Source organism: Leptodactylus fuscus, chromosome 1, assembly GCF_031893055.1.
Source record: "Leptodactylus fuscus isolate aLepFus1 chromosome 1, aLepFus1.hap2, whole genome shotgun sequence".
NCBI classification, from domain to species: Eukaryota; Metazoa; Chordata; class Amphibia; order Anura; family Leptodactylidae; genus Leptodactylus; species Leptodactylus fuscus.
The window spans coordinates 27,038,807-27,054,328 of record NC_134265.1 but is presented as its reverse complement, the minus strand read 5'-3'; the positions used below and the strand labels follow the sequence as shown (position 1 = coordinate 27,054,328).

Here is a 15,522-nt window from a genome sequence, read left to right as displayed (position 1 = left end):
TATTCCAAGGACGGAAAAAAAAAGAGAATATTAAACCCCCGAATAGGCCTAGAAAAAAAAAACCCTTAAGATGGCGCTAATAGCGAGCGGATTATTAATTGCAATGGACGCATGAAAGGCGGTTTTAGCACCATATACAATGAGGCGGCGTGCGGAAGGCTGGAATGACAATAATTGAAATGTTCCGTACAAACCTTCTATTAAGAAGGATCACAGCTTATTGCTTTTTCTATCTGTCAGACAGACATTAAAGGTGTTTTATTGCGTCTTTGCCAACATTTATATTATCTACATGATAATGATCTCTACACAAAATGTATAATACATTTACAAAAATTACATTATACAAATTAAATGAAACCACCTTTTTACTGATTGCTAAACGTCTCCGAGGGCTTTACGGACTACGTGATTAGAACTTGTGATACTAACTTGTCTATTGCAGTGTCTTAAGGAGAGGTTTGCTTTCTTGGGAGCAGGGAATCTAATTTCCCATTTATGTAATGCAAACTGCCTTGGCTTTGACTATTCACGGTTAATTGACTGTCAAACGAGGTTGTTATCCTGAGGCAATGTCTGCAAATTTGCCTGTCAAATGAGACAGAGAGTGCAGGCAGCGGAGAGAGAGAGGGAGACAGAGAGAGAGGGGCAGCGAGAGAGGGGAGCAGTCAACAACAGCAAGAGGGGGACAGGCCGAAAAGGGTTGGGGTGCACTGACTGCAGGTTGTGTGACTGACACAGGACCCAAGCTTCTGGGGTTACTGGAGGAGTGAAGGACTGGACTGTAGGCGGCCTAGAATAGAGATCATGTGTCTATGGGATACACTGCAATCTATCCAATTGTATCTATCTATCTATCCAATTGTATCTATCTGTCTATTCTATCTATCAATCTATCTGTCTATCTCCTATCTATCTATCTATCTATCTATCTATCTATCTCTCTATCTCCTATCTAGCTCCTATCTATCTATCTATCTATCTATCTATCTATCTATCTATCTCCTATCTATCTCCTATCTATCTATCTCTCTATCTATCTCCTATCTATCTATCTATCTATCTATCTCTCTATCTATCTCCTATCTATCTATCTATCTATCTATCTAGCTCCTATCTATCTATCTATCTATCTATCTATCTATCTATCTCCTATCTATCTATCTATCTATCTATCTATCTATCTATCTATCTCCTATCTATCTATCTATCTATCTCCTATCTGTCTATTCTATCTATCTATCTATCTATCTATCTATCTATCTATCTATCTACAGTATCTATCTATCTATCTACCTATCTATCTATTTATCTATCTCATATCTATCTATTTATCTATCTCATACCTATCTATCTATCTATTTATCTATCTCATATCTATCTATCTATTTATTTATCTATCTCATATCTATCTATCTATCTATCTATCTATCTCTCTATCTCCTATCTCTCTATCTCCTATCTATCTATCTATCTATCTATCTATCTATCTATCTATCTATCCATCCATCCATCCATCCAATCTATCTCTAATCTAGGTATCCAATTATCCATCCATTTATCTATATATATCTTTTTATTTCATACTTATCTCTTTCTCATATACAGTCTATCTATCTAATTCCCCAAAAAAGATTAGCACAGAAAACATATAATAAAGATGGGTGCAAATGTCAGGTCAGTAGCTGCGACCAAATATCAAAAACCTCAAAAAGCAGGCAGCACTCCAAATGAAAAAAAAAGGACTTTATCAGCCCAATAGTGCAAGGATTCAGTCTATGCTGAACTTTCCTCAAGTTGCTCTTGTACCTTCATTTGGAATGCTATCTACTTGTATTTAAACTATCGATTTATGTAACTTTTATACATTTGTCCAATCTACAGTATCTATCTATCTATCTATCTATCTATCTATCTATCTATCTATCTATCTATCTCCTATCTATCTATCTCCTATCTATCTATCTATCTATCTCCTATCTATCTATCTATCTATCTATCTCCTATCTATCTATCTATCTATCTATCTATCTATCTATCTACAGTATCTATCTATCTATCTATCTATCTATCTATCTATCTATCTCCTATCTATCTATGTATCTCCTATCTATCTATCTATCTATCTATCTATCTATCTCCTATCTATCTATCTCCTATCTATCTATCTATCTATCTATCTATCTATCTATCTATCATCTAATTCATCTATCTATTTATCTATCTATCTCTCTCATATCTATCATCTATCTTTATCTATTATTATTATTATAATAAATAAAGATAGATATATAGATTATAGATAGATAGATTATTATTATATATTTCATATATAGCCCCACTCTACAATATTTATCTATCTATCTATCTATCTATCTATCTATCTATCTATCTATCTATCTATCTATCAACTTATCTATCATCTGTCTTCCATCAATATGTCTGTCTCTAAAATATAAGGGGTATAGGATATATGGGAACTTAAATCAAATATCTGACCTAGATCCATAGGGATCTTCTGGAGAGGTCACCGTATAAGATATGACTGCTGTCAGTAGGGGATCATTGGTGTAGGGTTCATGACCTATAACAGGGTTAGGCAGTATTACAACCTTACTTCATAGCCCCCTACTGGGCTCTAACACATCTATTCTTCTACACAAACTGTCCATATTTTGGGCATAGAGCTTATGTTCTATCAGAGCCTATTGTCTCAACACATGGAGCCCTTCCTACTCTTTGAGCTTACAACTAAACAGATTGTATAACAACAGCGCCCCTAGTGGTCAAACTGATGCAAGTTAAACTGTCAGCTCACAGTAACGTAGAGATTGCATAGTTTTTTTTAATGTTATTTGCTATTGAGCTTTTCTTATAGTTGAGGTTTTCTATCGAGCTTCTAGAATAGTTTTCTCACTAGTAATTTGGGATGTGGTCACACTACAAAGGTGGATGAAAAAAAATACCATTAAGTGTCAAAACTGCAAGATCCAAATAATTTGCCAGATTTTTCTCCATCAACTTTATATACTACAAGAGTGTAGAAAGTTTACAAAGAGTGTCTCTCACACTGGAGAGTCATATCTGGACAGTCTAATTATTGCACTGGGGAGTGTAATACCTCATTTTCCCTGTGAGGGCACTGCAGGGATATTGAACACTTGCAGCCAGGCTGAATCACAGCTTAGAGCCGAAAACTGGAGTCCTTGTAAATTATTGTCAGAGGACTCTTCTGATCAAAGTGAGCAACCCCTTTAAATGTATACACAATATACTATTTTATTGGTTTAGACTTAAACACTCACCTAATGTCTCAGAGACTTTTTAATATAAAAATGACCAAAATTCTGTTCTAACTAGTCTCATAACAAATATTCTAGGAGTCTGAGTGACTGACACAGAGCACCAAATCTCCTGCTTAGCAATAATTGATAAAATTGGTTACCTAAACTCACCACAAGAGGGAGCTATGAAGCTTACTGTAGACAAATGCATTCACATGCAGTCAGTGAATATTATCAGGGGTGTTGGAACAGCAGATTGCAAAAACTGAGCCCTAGAAACGTGTATTTTAAAATGAAGTAGTACAGAATCTTGAAGCTAATTGGATAATATTATCAGTAAAGATTTAAGAATTTGCTTTATATATTAATATTATTTTCATATTATTAGAAACATGTATTCATTGCATTTTATTTTTTTTATTTAAAGTGATTTTTTCCACACTTTTTTTTATTAACCTATTGCTATTATTATTTTTTATTATTTATTTTGTTACTATTTTATTTATTTATTGTATTTTTATGTTATTTTTTTAACTTATATTGTTTAAACTCATTGTATGTATTTGTCATTATTATATTATATATATGATATATATCTATATAATATATAGTTTATTAATATCATTATCATTTTATTTACTAGATTTTTTTCCTGCCATTTATTATCACTTCATTTTTCCCACTCAATTTATATATTATTCCATTATTATTATTATTATTATTATTATTATTATTATTATTATTATTATTAATATATTTGACATATTTTTTCATGGAATTTTTATTATAATTACATTTTCCCACTCAAATTTTATATTATATATTTATATTTTTATTTTTTTATTTGTCTTTTTTCATCGTATTTTTTGTTTAACTTAATTTTTTCAACTCATTTTATGTTTTATATTATTATTCTTATTTATTATTACTATTATTATAATTGGCATATTTTTTCATGGTATTTTTATTATAAATACATTTTTCCACTCAAATTATAGATTATTTTTTTTATTTTTTTATTTATCTTTTTTCATCATATTTTTTATTTAACTTACATTTTTTCAACTCATTTTATATTTTATATTCTTATTCTTATTAATAATAATAATACTTATTATTATTGTATTTGGCATATTTTCATATTAGTATTAATTATTATTATTATTATTATTATTATTATTATTATTATTATTATTATATTTGGCATATTTTTATATTATTATTCATTATTATTATTATTATTATTATTATTATTATTATTATTATATTTGGCATATTTGTATGGTATTTTTATTATAATTACATTTTTCCACTTAAATTATACATTATTTATTTTTTAGTTTTATTTGTCTTTTTTCATCGTATTTTTTATTTAACTTACATTTTTTCAACTCGTTTTATATTATTATTCTTAATTATTATTATTATTATTATATTTGTCATATTTTTTTCATGGTATTTTTACTATAATTAGAGTTTCCACTTAATTTATAGATTATATATATTTTTTTATTCAATTTTTTTTTATTTCTTATATTTTTTTCATGGTATTTTATATCTAACTTAATTTTTTTAAACCCATTTTATGTCTTATTTTATTTTATTAACTTTTCCCCCATTCCATTTTAGTTTTACCAATTTTTGTTCCATATTTCGACCACCATTAGGAAGTTTAGGGTCCCCCATATAAATTTACTATACGCTATAATCCGTTTTTTTTTTCTCGTCCTCCCCCCAATACATTGCCGTCCCTTCCGCTGGCTGAATTGATGCAGTAATAATTTTGCTGCTTTTCTGTTGCAAAGTCCTCGATGCAGTTTTTATATCTACATAAAGTTAATGTTGAATCCCACGAAATAACAAGAAGAGAAAGAAAAAATAAAGCTAGATAGCGGGACATCTGCGCCCATAACGCGTTTAATTAACTTTTGCATCATGTTCTCAGTGGGTCACAAGCGAAATACTGATCTGTCCCCATCTTTACTTTAATAACTTGTTGAAATGTTGGCATAAAAGGCAGAATATAAAAATCCCAAGTAAAGACATAAAACGCGTCGAAGCCTCTCTCCCCTTCACTAACAGATGCCAATATCTTTCCTGACAGCCAACACTAAACATGTAAAAGCGACACAAAGCGAGGGAGCGACGGTGGTTAATCCAGCGAGCGCAAGCCGTAACCTCGTCCCCGCCTGTGGCAACGCGCCACACTGAATGGGCCCTTAAAGTGAAATTTATGTCGCCTCTTCTCTACCCGTGAAACTGTTTTAATCTTGAAAAAGGCAATTACTCGACTGCCATAAAAGCGGACGGGGAAAAAAAAACGAGAAAAAAAAAATAAATGGAAAAAATCCAAAGTCAACAAACTCGTTAAAAAGACTTATTTTTTTTCTTTTCTATATTGTCTGCAGGAGAAGCCAGCCAGGACAATAGCTCATCGCAAGCCCTGAAGAAGGATATGGGGAGCATGGGGAAAGGTAGGTGTCACCGCGTCCCGGTGGGCAGCTCACTCTGATACCGCCTGCACATCCAAAAAATCTCCCAGGTGTATTCTAGGCAGCAAAATACAAAATAAAGGAACATGCCGACGCGTTTCAGACTTTGATAGACCCGGGGTTCCCATACTTTTTAAAGGTGGGACCGACTTTTGGTCAGGGACAGCGGATAAGTGTCCAATTCCTTTACTAGGTCCTCCATTGATCAGGAGGACGATGGCCAAAAGTCCTCCTAACCCCATCCTTGAGAATGGATTGCCAACGCACTTGTGTGACCGGTGCTTTGTTCACTTCTATGGGATCCCGGGACTGTAATCTGCAACAGTAGGAAGTGAATGGTGCGGCGGCCATGGAAGTGCCCTAATACTCCACTCACAAAGAGGTTTCAGGAGAACGGGGATCAGTGAAGGACCCAGCAGTCGGACAGGGACAGCAGATAAGTATCCAATCCCTTCATTAGGTCCTCCATTGATCAGGAGGATGGCGGCCTAAAGCCCTAATACTCCATTCACAAAGAGGTTTCAGGAGAACGGGGATCACTGAAGGACCCAGCAGTCAGGCCCCTAGTGATCTGATCTGCCGTCTCCCCTTTAAGGTTGAGGTCACACGTTGCAAAAAAGTTTAGGCTTTGCGGCAGATTTTGCTGTGTTGTATTTGGGTTTTTGGAGCCAAGAATGGATAGGATAAGGCCGCATTCAGATGACCAAGGAGCAAAATGGCCTTGAAAAATTTAGTTTTTGTTGCAAATTTTGTTGTGGGTTTAGCAAAGGGAAGAAACGTAAAGTTACATTCAGATGACCAAGGTGCACAATGGCCTTGAAAAACATCCATTTTTTCCGCCCATCTTGCACCCAATGGACAACCGTCATCAGTACAGTGTATAGAAGAGTCCATGAATACGGACATGACCTACGTCATATACAAACTGTCAGCCATATTGTCTGCCACCCAGCTTTCCCAGACCGTGATATAACTAAGAATAGAACATGTGACATAAGAAATTCAAGGACTTGCCTAGAAAGGACACGCAAGGTCACCATCCCAGTCCTAGACGGGCCCAGCCAGATGTGATCTCTTCCCTCTCTCTTAGAGGGTGAACACATTAGCGTCCATTATTCGCCCTTCATTACGGCGGTGACATGGCCCTTTTAAATACTGGCATTAACTCCTTCCTTGCCCGAGGCCGGAAACCCATCAGTCATAGGGAGTCGCTCGCTGCCGGGCCTCGTCCCACTGAAAGGGTTAGCGGCAAAGTTAGGCAGGTAACCGGCTTATAGACCATATTTTACGCTTGACAAGCTACGTATGAATAATATATAGAGGCTGGGTGGATATAATTGAGATTAATGCATGCGTATCAATCAATACATGACACGGTAATATAATACTTTAAAATAATATATTGCATTGATTTATATTCATGGATTTCTGCATCAGACCTCGCCCTGCTCATACAACGCTATGGTTTTATTTGATTTTATTTTTTGAAAAAATTTTATATAATTTTTTTTTTCTTGCAGAAGAACTTCAAAAAGTTTTATTTGAGCAAATAGATCTGAGGAGGAGATTGGAGCAAGAATTTCAAGTCTTAAAGGGGACGCCATCTTTTCCGGTTTTCAGTAAGGATGCTTTATTATTATACGCTGCTTTGTAGTTGGCGTAGGCGGGGGTTAAGTGGTGACTTTGGTCGAGATTTATTGCGCTAGTTTTTTTTGTGTTTTTTTTTTTTTTTTACAAAGGCTCTGACTCTGCAAGGAAAAGTTACGCAGTGGAAGAGCAAGTGTGGACGTTCATAGGAACGTGAATGTTCAATGTAGTCAAATGAGGCAATTTGTGCCTGTACGATGACAGAAGTAGAGTCCGACGGATCCCAGAGCAAACTTTGGAGCCCCCAATGACATATATTATACCCATAAATATCTGCCCCCTTTGGCACTTTCCTTTCCTTGGCACGAAATATGGTGCTGAGCACTGGAATTCAGGAGAGCGCTATACATGTGACCGAAGCAAGAATGTTCTGCTTGGTATAGATATACAACACGGCGGCGTATACAACCCCATCTTAACAGTCACGTCATTCATATGTACATTGATGGGTTCCAGATCATGAGACGGAAACATTACTGCTTCTGTGCAGCTGTGTGGGCCCCCCTAGGATAGATAGATAGATAGATAGATAGATAGATAGATAGATAGATAGATAGATAGATAGATAGATAGATAGATATAGAGAATATATGGATGATTGAATGGACAGATAGATAGATAGATAGATAGGTGATAGATAGATAGATAGATAGATAGATAGATAGATAGATAGATAGATAGATAGATATAGAGAATATATGGATGATTGAATGGACAGATAGATAGATAGATAGATAGATAGATAGATAGATAGATAGATAGATAGATAGGTGATAGATAGATGATAGATAGATAGATAGATAGATAGATAGATAGGAGATAGATAGATAGATAGATAGATAGATAGATAGATAGATAGATAGATAGATAGATAGATAGAATATATGGATGATTGAATGGACAGATAGATAGATAGATAGATAGATAGATAGATAGATAGATAGATAGATAGATAGATAGATAGATAGATAGAATATATGCATGATTGAATGGACAGATAGATAGATAGATAGATAATAGATAGATAGATAGATAGATAGATAGATAGATAGATAGATAGATAGATAGATCACAGATAGAATAGAGATAGGGAATGACCCTCAGTATTCGTCTGTCTGATGGATGGTTATTTCAGGAGGAAGTACTGTAGTAATACATTCAGGTAATAGAGAAGCAGGAAGGATCTGATGGCTGACATCCCTAATAAAGGGGCTCCCATACCCCACTAATATGAGACCTTGTCCAGCAAAAAGAAAAACAGCAGGGGGGATGCATTATGGCTAAATCTCCAACATCTTCAGTATAATCCTAAGAAACAACAATTCCTCAAGAGTATGCAAAACATAGAGGCACCGCGTGTATCTGCAATGGGGTCTTTGGGACGTGGGGCTCAACTAAACTTTCCCCAATGGCAATGTGAACCAGAGCAAGGCACTCCTACTCATGGCCACCTCAGCAAGGTGGTGGAACTAATCTGAGGGTCACACCCAGGGACCTAACTTGAGGGGATAGAGCGTGCAGGGCCCGGGAGCCTTAGGGGGCCCATAAGCACTATTAAGATTGCAGTTTCCATTTGGCCCATAAGCCAAGGAGACCCACAAGTTACTCTAACCACACTGAGGTGGACTAAACTCCTTAGCACCCGTAACCATCACTATCAAAAATCAAGAAATGGCCAAGAGATTGCAACGGGGCCCACAAGATTTTAGTTACGCCACTGGTTACACCATCCTGCACACCTACAAGACAAGGTGAACCCTGTTGTCTTTCTCAGTATGGTGGGGTGTCGCCTTGTTATATCAGGGTCTGTCTTGGTTCTATCTCAGAAGACGACACAAGGAGTTAAACCCTCTTAGGCCCTCATTAAGTGTTAGAAAGCCTTCCCCATCAGGACCTATATCTTCTATATATCGTCTTCCCATGAGAGCCTTCTGAGAGCTTCCTCGCCTCCGAGATGGTTGTCTCATTGCTTCCTGTTTTACCTCGTAACTCCCAATGAGGTTGGTTAAGAGAAGAGACCTGGCTGTTTAATGTGGGATGTTACCTCCATTACCAGGAGCTCCGCTCTGGGCCAACCATGATGTACCCCCGGCCCAGACACTTCTGCATCTTTAATAACCTCAGCTCGATGGCCGCCCTGAGCTCGCCTGCAGTATTTACTACCTGACAGACGTGTTTGATTCCTCTGTTAAAAAGCGGAAGGCTACAAATCTTGAGGGAACATTTCCTACCCCACCTAAATCACCAGTTTCACTTCATCCAGTAGGAGGCGCCACCATGCAGCTGACATGTCTTCTGCTCGGTATATGTACATACATGGCATTATATCTAACTATATATACTGTACGGCATTGTGTATAGGAGCACTATAGGGCGATATTCTTACGGGATAGTGTTTAGCATGAACAACATGGACACTGTATAGCAGCATTTCTATAATGTACAATTGTTCTCATGTAATTATATTTATGGTATTATAACGGTATTTATATAATAATTATATTTATATCAGGACTGTATATTTATATAGGTACGGTATGACAGAATTTATCCAAGACTGTATATAGGTACTGTATGGCAGTATTTATATGAACATGGTACGGTAGTACTTATATAAAACGGTATAACTATTATTATGAGCACTGTATGACAGTATTTATCCAAGACTGTATAACTATGTATATAGGTACTGTATGGCAGTATTTTTATAAGGACTGTATGGCATTATTTATATAGATACACTACACATTTATTTATATGAGCACTGTATGACGGTATAAGGACTGTATGGCACTTTATATACGATAGGTATAGGTAGTATACACCATTACAGTGTTATTTATATGGCAATTGATACGTACGGCATTATTTTTGGTGACTGCAGATACAGTATTTTTCTATGCTACAACTTTTGCTCTGACTTCTCTGTTTCCGCTATGAAGTTTTGACATTTTTCTTAAAGAGGTTATGTCAGGAACAATATTTATTTGCTATTCCTAGGATGGAGGAAAAATCGTTGAGAGGGGATGTTTCTGTAAGCAGCCATGAAAAAGTGGCGAACCCCTAATGGCGATGTGCCTCTGCTTCTAGTCACTTCCATGGGAGCGCTGGAGATGGCTGACCTACAGCACTCTACTATCTACTATAGAAGTGAACAGCAGGGGGCACATCTGCGTACATCTGGGAGTTGTCCGCTGTTCCAATGGCTGTATTTGCACTGAGATCGGTGGAGGTCTCAGCAGTCGCCCCCTATAGATCATCCATTTATCCTCTATCCCAGTGTTTCCCAGATGACTGTCCACGTACATAGGCTATGGTGTCACCTATATATCTATATCCTAATAACATGTATATTTTATATTCCTTCACAGATAACTTCCATGATCAGATGAAGAGAGAGCTCGCCTACAGAGAAGAAATGGTCCAGCAATTACAGATTGTAAGTCATAAGACATAGAGTCTTCACTATTCCTCCCTTGGAGGATACAGGCCGCCATAACTAGCTTTGCAGGGTTTGCTTTAGGCCCCATCCCAACAACCACGAGTGCCGTCTGAGGGGCTTCTGATGCCCCGTTCCATTCCCATAATTATAGTGCAGGTCTCTGTGACGTTGGAATGGAGTCAATGGGAGATGTCAGACACTCACATGACCCTTGGATGTCATCCACGTGACTTCTGCTAAAAAATCAGACCCCCTTCTCTCTGCACACCTCCTGGACATGAGGCCTTAGGCTCCATATATACATGTGCAGTCTGATATTCCTCTAGGCCTAGAGTCTAGGGGGCGTCCAATGAACATAGATCAAGTCTTATCCTCCTCTGTGTCATCAGATCAGAAGCCTCAATGAAGGTGAATTCATCACAGAATCTGACTGATCTAAAGGAACAACGTGCAATGTTCAGTGCAGGCCTTGGGCTGCAATGCATGATCCTGATATTTATTGCACCTGCGAGCCTTGCTCTGTACGGTTCTACATGGCAGTATTTAATTTTTTTCTAACTTTCTCTCCTGCATTGTATAAGCTACATGTGCCCAGTGTCACCTGCTATAGGAACAAGCAAAGCGCCCCAGTATGCGGTGCAGGCACATATCACAAGCTATAAACCTGCAGCACCACCTAGTGGTTATTTATTGCATTGTATAGGAAAAATGTGTTTCAGGATTTGATTTTTTTCAGCTAAACAGGGGCGCAGGATATACAGATAGCAGAGAGGGCACGCCTTAGAGAATATAATAATCCACAGTTGTGCAGAATGTTATATAGTATTGATTTATGGGGGCGCTATAGCACAGATAATGTGCGCAGTGTCCGGGTGTTGGACCCCCACCAATCACCTATCACCTGTAGAAAAAATCTATTTGGGTCTGGAAAACCTCTATAAGGCTAAGGGTTAATGTTGGCGTTTTTTTGTTGCAAATTTAGCATTTTTTGAGCCAAAGTCAAGAGTGGATTGAGCAGAAGGGAAACGTCTAAGAACTTCCTTCATATTTCAAGCCACTCCTGACTTTGGCTCAAAAAAACGCAGCAAAATCTGCGACATAAATGCTGCGTTTCCGCAACGTGGGGCCTCAGCCTAAAGCGTCTCCATTCAGTAGCAGTAAGCGGAGCATTTTACGATGATTTATTGTCATACCCATTAATATTAGGTGGATATTACTGGTACCTCTCCATTTATAATGTATTTCTCTCCATGCAGATCCCTTATGCTGCCAGCTTAATAAGGAAAGAGAAACTGGGCACTCATCTCAGCAAAAGCTAAAGGTAAGAAGCGAGTCTATGGAACATAAGGGGGCGGCGCAGGGGCCGTGGTATGTGATGGCATCGATCCAGAGCTATAGGGAATGTGTATGGTCCTGGCCATGGACATGTCATGTGATGCGACTTCCAAGCTTTACAGAGCCTTCACACGGAGTAAACGCACGTGTATTTTTGCAAAATACACATGTAAAAATAAGACTCCCATTGACTTCAATGATATTTTTTACACGTGTAAAAATACGCCTGTAAAATGTCATTGAAGTCAATGGGAGTCTTATTTTTACACGTGTGTTTTGCAAAAATACACGCGTGTTTACTCCGTGTGAAGGCTCCCTTAGGCTTGTCGGACACTTCAGTGCAAATCCTGGTCAGTTCCCCTTGCCTGTTGTTACTACATCTGCCACTAGGGGGAGCTCCCTGCTCACAGGTTTTTGCAGTTTTCATTGACTCCTGTACTGGTTATATACATTTGGGTGTAACTAGACAGTATGCGTCCCCTGAACATTAACCATATACGTGCCAACATTTTGTGAAGGGAATCTAAAAGCACGCAGAAAAAACTTTCAGGTCACCGTGTCCTCTTTATACGAAGCCCCACCCCTATACACTGACATGGACAGGAATGGTGCCAGTCACTCCCATTTTCGTGCCCATGACACATGTAATATGACAGGGGACCAGCGGATACAGGAACGTTCCTCCGGGGTCAGGAGTTTTGCCCACTTCTCTGGGACACTGGGTGGTCACTCACTTTTTCACGGAAGCGTCCTGGACATTTGGGGAGAGTTGGCAAGTCTGATTTACCCAATACTGAGCAGCTGCCAGTACAGGCACTGAGCCCCACAGACCGTCATGTCTCTGCCCATTCCTGACATACCGCACGTAGATGTGGCCCTACCTATAGACATCTTGGTGATCCTCCAGTATTGGCCATGTTAAATTTATCTCATGTCGCAACTTGTCAATATCATAGATACACCCAGAAATGCCCCTTTACATGAGGATACACCAACTTTTGGGCAAGGATTGCATAAACACCACCCTTTTTGTGATCCGGTACACATAATTGGGACGCATGGACATGGGGCATCTGAGAACATGTTTACAACTGTGACCCCTATAGTTATACCACTGTATATAAATGCCTATGTGTTGAGCTCCCTCTAGTGGTGTCTGCAGCCCGTCAGAATTTCAACCTCTCTCTATAGCTATGGAAAGTGGATTTGGGCTTTATACGGGAAAACAGAAATCTGCCCCTATATTGATGGCACTTACCTGGAGGTGTTGATCGCTATGACCCCATCTGAGCATCTAAGTAAATAATGTCTCCTCTTTTTTTCCAGCTAAGACAAGAACTGCTGCAAATTCAGAGCTTTTTGTAAAATAAACTTGTACAAAAACTGGAAACCAGGACTTTTGGTGGAGCGACTGGTTCCTTGACACACTGGAGTGATTTTGGACACTTTGGACATAGCAGCTGATTCTACGGAATAGCAGAGACTACACGCACTACACCCATGGCGGTGGTACCAAAGTATGTGTGACCACAGAACCTGCACTACAATGCCCAGGACAGGACGGTAATGATGTATTCAGCCTGAGACTGGAGCGGAGGGGACGCCATCTTATGGAGCGGAGGGGACGGCATGTTATGGACCGTTGCCCTGTCTACGGTAGCATCACCTGTGGTCAGGGCAGGCTGAACTCTAATGGTCAAGCTACGTCAGCGGACTGGACAATGGCCGACCACGGACCCTCAGTCCTTTCACTCTGCTTGCTGTAGGGGTTAAGCCGAACCCTCCTGGAAATAATTTTACAGTTTAATATTAAGTGTAATTAAGAATATAATCTCCGTTCTCAAAGTATTTATCACTGTTCTTGTAGTTTCTTTAATATTTATGTGGATAAGAATCTATAATAAAAGCTATCAAGTGGTATCCAGGATTTTCCATCAGGTCCATTGAGCTGCAGTGTAAAGCATGGTGGATGGACGTAGCCGAAGCCTGAGCCACTGATAAGAGAGCAGGTGGATTTCTGATAACCTCAGACCACAACGCAAACCCCAATCCTCCATCTTGCATCCTACTTGTTCCTAATGTATTTACAGAACTGTCATTCATTCTCAAAGTCCCACCCCCTTGTCGCTCTCCCGACAAATCCTTCTAACTTTGGGCCGCTAGAAGAGCATTTCTGGCTCCATGGGTTTCATAGGGATATTAATATCTTAGATCAGATTTCCTAACTTGTGACCTCAGAATCCCTATGATAACACTTACTGTCAGAGGACTGTTTAGAAGGGGTTCTCAGAACCAAAGATAATGTAGCACACAGGAACAAGGCGCTTAAAGCACTTGAGTCTTTAATATAGATCTACTGGTAGTTCTTCTCCAAGTGGTATGGCCAGAAACAGCGCCACGTGTGTCCACAGGTTGTGCCTGGTACTGCAGCTCAGCTCAATTGATGTGACCGGGGATACACTGGAAGGGATAGGTAATGCACTCTTTGTGGATGCCAACAGCCATGCTCCTGTAATCCTAAACACGTCCTTTTCAAGTTTTACGATAAACAAATCAACAAATTTTAAAGAATTTTGTTGAGGTTTTTAAAAATGTCCCATGGTGTTATCTATATATTTTTTTAAAAAAAATCCTGCAGTTCTGATTCTGGCCACTAAGCCAAATAATATGCTGGTTCTTCCTATCTTGCATGGGAACAGTGGTGTAACTACCAGGGTAGCAGCGGTAACAGCTGCCACAGGGCACAGGACATTAGGGGCCCGGCGACAGTCGCTACCACTGCTTTTAGTTGCCGTCTGCAAGGCCGGATTTAGACAAAGTGGGGCGCTGGGCAAGTTTATAAGTGGGGCCCTAATCTCCACAAATCTCTGCATGATTTCTGCGTACACCACATGGGAAAACTCACAGATGCCTTTATAGTCTATGGGGCTCGTCTGGTTTCCTTAGGTAACCACTTTTTAAAGCGTATAGGTTTCCGTTTGAGGGAAACGCCCTTCTGACAGTGAAGAGCTACGGTACTGGCACCGATAGCTCTTCACCCGGGGCACAGAATGGGAAAGCCGATAGTGCGCTGAATTCAGTACTGTCGGCTTTCTAGTGGTGTATTAAACTGCATGTGCGGCAGATGGTGAAAGGTCCTTTTTAAAGGGGTTTTCGTCATCTTCTATACATAGAATAGGGGGATAACTTGCAGGTCAGTGGGGATCTGACCCCTACTGATCAGGAGAATGCTGCATGGAGTGATGGTTGGTAGCATGTGCACCGCTCCATTCATTTCAATGAGAGTGCTGGCAATAGCTGAAGTACAGCGCTATCTTTGGTA

The 15,522-nt window shown here is 38.9% G+C and overlaps 1 protein-coding gene across 1 annotated transcript in view; it reads left to right on the top strand.

The window, feature by feature from the left end:
- SKOR2 (SKI family transcriptional corepressor 2) overlaps positions 1 to 13,981 on the top strand; it is a 31,861-nt gene extending 17,880 nt beyond the window's left edge. The window contains exons 5-9 of the mRNA XM_075262383.1: positions 5,693 to 5,758; positions 7,297 to 7,395; positions 10,795 to 10,862; positions 12,122 to 12,186; positions 13,527 to 13,981. Coding sequence (XP_075118484.1) covers positions 5,693 to 5,758; positions 7,297 to 7,395; positions 10,795 to 10,862; positions 12,122 to 12,184 — 296 coding nt within the window. The 3' untranslated portion in view covers positions 12,185 to 12,186; positions 13,527 to 13,981. The remainder of the gene's footprint in view (positions 1 to 5,692; positions 5,759 to 7,296; positions 7,396 to 10,794; positions 10,863 to 12,121; positions 12,187 to 13,526) is intronic.
- Positions 13,982 to 15,522: the final 1,541 nt, after the last annotated feature.